General features: G+C 32.6%; 1 protein-coding gene across 1 annotated transcript; it reads left to right on the top strand.

Moving 5' to 3' along the window:
• The first annotated feature begins 357 nt into the window (after window positions 1–357).
• LOC136203942 (carotenoid cleavage dioxygenase 8 homolog B, chloroplastic) lies at window positions 358–4641 on the top strand. Its single transcript, XM_065995155.1, has 6 exons — window positions 358–608; window positions 1665–2408; window positions 3603–3796; window positions 4036–4225; window positions 4309–4411; window positions 4499–4641. Exons 1-6 carry the CDS (start codon window positions 378–380, stop codon window positions 4639–4641), a joined length of 1605 nt encoding a protein of 534 aa, XP_065851227.1. The 5' UTR covers window positions 358–377.
• Window positions 4642–5470: the final 829 nt, after the last annotated feature.

Genomic DNA, 5470 nt, shown 5'->3' with positions numbered 1-5470 from the left:
AATTTTGTAATTAATAGTTAAGACTATAATATGGGCTCTGAAATTGAAACAAACTTAGAAGATCTCAATCGAAATAGATAAAGGATTTGAACCTCTCTAAGTGGGGTTTTAAGTAGAGAGGTTAAGTTTATTAATTACAAAATATAAGTATTCAATAAGTGAATAATTAGAAACTCAAAATAGGATTTGATGATAAGAGAGTAATAGATAACGTAAGCATGTCTTGTAGTGTGAAGGTATTCCGCCAATGAAAGATTCCAATAACAATAGCAAGAAATGAAACGATAGTAACCAAGTTTGTTCTATAAATACGTGAATCTCAAAGTTAGGCTTAGTATCCTTCTTCATATTCAATATCAATATCAATATCAATATCAATGGCTTCCCTACCTTTCCTTTCACCCTCTAACATCATCCTTTCTCATAAATATCAACTTCTTTTTCCAGCCAAACGTAGAGACTCCGTTATTACAAATGTTGCAACTCAACCTCCACCTATCCTTCTATCGCCGGACAAAGATCTCACTACTCATGTTGCCTGGACAAGTGTCCGTCAAGAGAGATGGGAAGGCGACCTCCTTGTTCAAGGTCAAATTCCACTCTGGCTGGTATGTCCACACTTCACCTCCATTCCATTTATTATATAAATCCTTCTGTAAGTTCATTTTCTGGGTTTCAAGCTTTTCCTCCGTTACCCCTTCCCTTCTACCTCTACATTTATTTTATTTTCTTTTATTTTTTGTAATAAAAATGAAAATCAATAGTTCAAAGTATTTCTGGAATACCAAATCAAATATAATAAATTTAGAAAGCAAATTTGAACTCCCAACTGTTATATTATTAATGCAATGCCTATTCAATCACTACTTCTTTTATTTTAATAAACTTCAATCATTCATTAATTGTAAAATCAACCATTAAGTAATTCCTGTAAGATGATATGGTTTTTATTGAAATACAGGTTGCTGAAAAGCATATTCGTCGTTTTGATTAATCCCACATATGTATATAACTCGACAATAGGAATCAAATAAAATTCTTGTAAATCAGATCCCTGCATATTAAACATTTCTTTATTACTTCCAATTCCAAACATCTAATACTATAATTAAATATTCTACGTTTCGGAGATCTTTGTCTTTATCAGCCAGACTTCTTCAGAGTTGCAAATTAATAATTAAATCATAAGTTACCAAACAATACATTTTTATTATTCTTCTTCCTACATATGTCGATTAACCTTAATTTATGGACTAACCTCCAAATTTGCCCCTATTGGTTTGAAAAATATAGATTTACATACCTAACGTGTGAAATCCTACTATTTTACCTTTAATGTCATCAAACAAGATCAATTCTACTTAATAGAAATTTTAAACAGACTAATTAGACAATTATCTGACTACCATATGGTCGGATTATCAAAACAAAGTTTCATGCATTTTTTGCAAGTTTTTTTTCGTAAAATAATAAATATTTTAAGCAGTTTTTTTTCTGAATAACGTTTATTTAGCATATTTAAATACTGAAGATTTGTTAATAACATAATAAATCCTTTACACATAAATTGATTTTCGAATATTTAGAAGTGACAGTATACTTGTTTGTTTAAAGTTTCAATTGATTTTATAAATTAATTAAGTAGCAAGATTGAATTCATGCAGAAAGGGACGTACCTTAGAAATGGTCCGGGCCTCTGGCACATAGGGAACTACAACTTCCGGCATCTCTTTGACGGTTACGCCACATTAGTCAAGCTCCACTTTGAAAACGGTCGATTAATTGCCGGTCACCGCCAAATCGAATCAGACGCCTATAAGGCTGCTAAACAAAACAAGAAACTATGTTACCGGGAATTCTCGGAGGTGCCAAAGCCAGACAATTTCCTAGCCTACATCGGCGAAATGGCTAACCTCTTCTCCGGCGCATCTTTAACCGATAATGCAAACACCGGCGTCGTAAGGCTCGGGGACGGGCGAGTTGTTTGCCTGACAGAAACACAGAAAGGATCGATTATTATCGATCCCGACACATTAGATACGATTGGGAAATTCGAATACAGCGACTCATTAGGGGGTTTGATTCACTCTGCGCATCCGATTGTGACGGAATCGGAGTTTTTGACTTTGTTGCCGGATTTGTTGAAACCGGGTTATTTAGTGGTGAGGATGGAGGCCGGTAGTAATGAGAGGAAGGTGATCGGACGAGTTGATTGCCGAGGTGGGCCTGCGGCGGGATGGGTTCACTCTTTTCCGGTGACGGAGCATTATGTGATAGTGCCGGAAATGCCGTTGAGATATTGTGCACAGAATTTGTTAAAAGCTGAGCCCACTCCACTGTACAAGTTTGAGTGGCACCCTCACTCTAAGGCGTTTGTTCATGTTGTATGCAAAGCTAGTGGCAACATTGTAAGTACACTCTCTTAACCCTTAATTACCAAATATTTCAACTTTAAGCCCTAATCAAGGGCAGATTTTGAGGGGGCAGGGACAAACTGTCCTCACCTGTTAAAAGATTACTTTTGCTTTGTTGTTCGCTATTTTGTTAACCCTTAAATTTGTTTAAAGTGATTTATTAATAATTCGAATTCGTTTAAAATAACATATTAGCCTCATATTATTGCGTGAACTTGCTTATAATAATATAGTTTTTAATTTTGTTTGCCACATGAATTTAGAAAGTTAAGTCCATGCAATCAGTTATTAGACCATTATAAATAATAGGGTAATTAATTTATTAGTCCCTATATTTTGATAAAACACACTGTTTAGTCTCTATATTTTCAAAAACACATGATAAGGTCCTTAACCTTTTCTTCAGTAAACTGTTTAGTCCTTCCGTCTGTTTGTTAGATTTTTTACCGTTTATGACTGCGGAAATGACTAAATTACTCTTTACTATTTACTTCAAACTTCAGAAGAGGAAATCCAATTTAGAAAAAGAAGCTATTTGTATGGAGAGCAAGAAAAAGAACGGACACAATGCTTACGAATTTGAACGATTAAGAAGAAAATCAAGAAGGAAAACACTCAAAGTTGATTTCAGATGCATTAGAGTTTAAAGGAAAGGAAAATAAAGGAAAAGAAGAACGCAAATCCAAATTGACTAACAGAATCTTCATGAGAATCTAATGACAGAGACTAAACAGTTCACCGAGAAAAACGTTAGGGACTAAACAGTTCACCGAAAAAAACGTTAAGGACTTTACCGTGTGTTTTTTAAAATACAGGGACTAAACAGTGTGTTTTGTCAAAATATAGGGACTAATAAATTAATTACCCTAAATAATATTTTGATTATCTTATTTATCCATTAATCCTTCCTAAATTCCAATGATTTTTAATCAGTAAACCTAAATTTTCATATAATAGAATATGTTTATGTTTTCATTTTTCAGCGTCTTTTAATCGTTTCAACCTAAAACTACCATCATTTTTATCTTTAATATGTATTGAAATTTCATCTATTAATGAGATTATCTAGATTTGAATTCTCAACCACTTATTTAAAAAGCTTTGATACTATGTTAACGAAAACTTTTATTATAAAAATTAATTTAATAATTGTATTAATTGGGGGTGTATTGTATGGATAAATTGAAGGTGACAAGCGTAGAGGTACCTTTATTTGTGACATTTCATTTCATAAATGCATACGAAGAGAGAGACCAAGAAGGAAGGGTAACAGCAGTAATAGCGGATTGTTGTGAACATAACGCGGACACTACTATTTTAGACAAGCTTAGACTTCAAAATCTTCGTTCTTCTATGGATGTGGATGTTCTTCCAGATGCTAGGTATATACTTTCTATCCTTAAACATAAATACTATTTTCAGATAATTACAATTATGTTTAAGGACAAAATTAGCTTGATATAGCATCTTTAAACTGAACAGAAAAAGGCTAGAGCATTTTAGCCTAATTTGTCTCATTAAACGAGGTTATTCTTATATTCTATTCCAAGAAAATAAATGGTTGAGTAAGAGAGTCGTTTTGAATAAAAAATAATAAAAGTGGTGGGGGATGAAAATGAAGGGTAGGGAGGTTCAGAATTCCACTAGACGGGAGTCCAGAAGGGATACTAGAAGCAGCTTTGGACCCAAACGAGCATGGTAGAGGGATGGACATGTGCAGCATTAACCCTTCTTTTCTGGGAATTAAATATAGATATGCTTATGCTTGTGGAGCCCAACGTCCCTGCAATTTCCCCAATACCCTTACTAAGGTACTACACTATTTCCTTTTTTGTTTGTTTGTTTTCAAGGCAGTACAATTCTGTAATAAATATGTCTTTTTGTTTTTTTGTAGATTGATTTAGTCAATAAAAAGGCTAAAAATTGGTATCAAGAAGGTGCTGTACCCTCTGAACCTTTTTTTGTGGCTCGTCCAGGTGCTACACTAGAAGATGATGGTCTGTAAATTCTTTATTTCTTTCTTTTATCTATAATTAAGATTCTATTTTAATTAATTAATTATATAAATATGGAGTGCATTGCAGGTGTAGTAATATCCATGATTAGTGAGAAAAATGGAGATGGATTTGCCCTATTATTGGATGGAATCACATTTGAAGAAATTGCTAGAGCAAAGTTCCCTTATGGTCTACCATATGGGCTACATGGATGCTGGGTGCCTGCCTAACAAATCAACTTCATTTCTCAATAAATTAATAGTATTACTTCATTTTCATCTCTTCATGTCAAAAACCAGTAATATATTGCTACTCAAAGCTTTCCACTTACTGATTTTGTGCATAACTTCTCCTTTTTATGTAAAATATACTAGTACAAATTAATATCTTTTATTTTGGTTCACTTGTATTATTTTTTTAAGGTATAATTACTCTAAATATTGTTATTAATTTTGGGGTAAAAAGTAATGTGACAATATCATCGTTAAACTTTATAATAAAACAATAAAATCACTAAAATTTGGCTAGACTCACAATAAAATCATTGTTATGATGACATGAGCTGGTAAAAAAACCTTTATAACAGTTATATGTCATGTAAAATGATTTTGTCACCGGAAAAACACAATTTGACACGTGATAAGTGATTAAAATAAAAAAAATAAATTAAAAGTTTTTATTCTTACATGGCACGTGGAAAACACGGTCTGTAAACAGATCGGGTTTTTACGTAGAGAATTCACCCTATACATGTAGACAACTATTATAAGAATTTTTTTTTTTTTTTTTGCCAACTTTCATGTCATCATTACGGTGCTATATAAACAGTAAATGATATGAGTGACTTTATTGTAGTTGTAGTAAAATTTTAGTGATTTTATTGTAGTATTTTAAATTTTAACATAGTGAAAAATGAACAAAACTCTATCATATGGAAGCTTAATTTTGGAGTCTTTAAAGAAAGCTGCTGCCCTAAAGATTATAAAATGCTTCTTGTTACGTCAAAAACAAAAACACGTATCATTGGTATAAATAAAGCTGTCATTGTTGATCAAATGC

This window comes from Euphorbia lathyris, chromosome 8 (assembly GCF_963576675.1).
Source record: "Euphorbia lathyris chromosome 8, ddEupLath1.1, whole genome shotgun sequence".
In the NCBI taxonomy this organism is placed as follows: Eukaryota; Viridiplantae; Streptophyta; class Magnoliopsida; order Malpighiales; family Euphorbiaceae; genus Euphorbia; species Euphorbia lathyris.
This window is presented reverse-complemented; position numbering and strand designations above follow the sequence as displayed.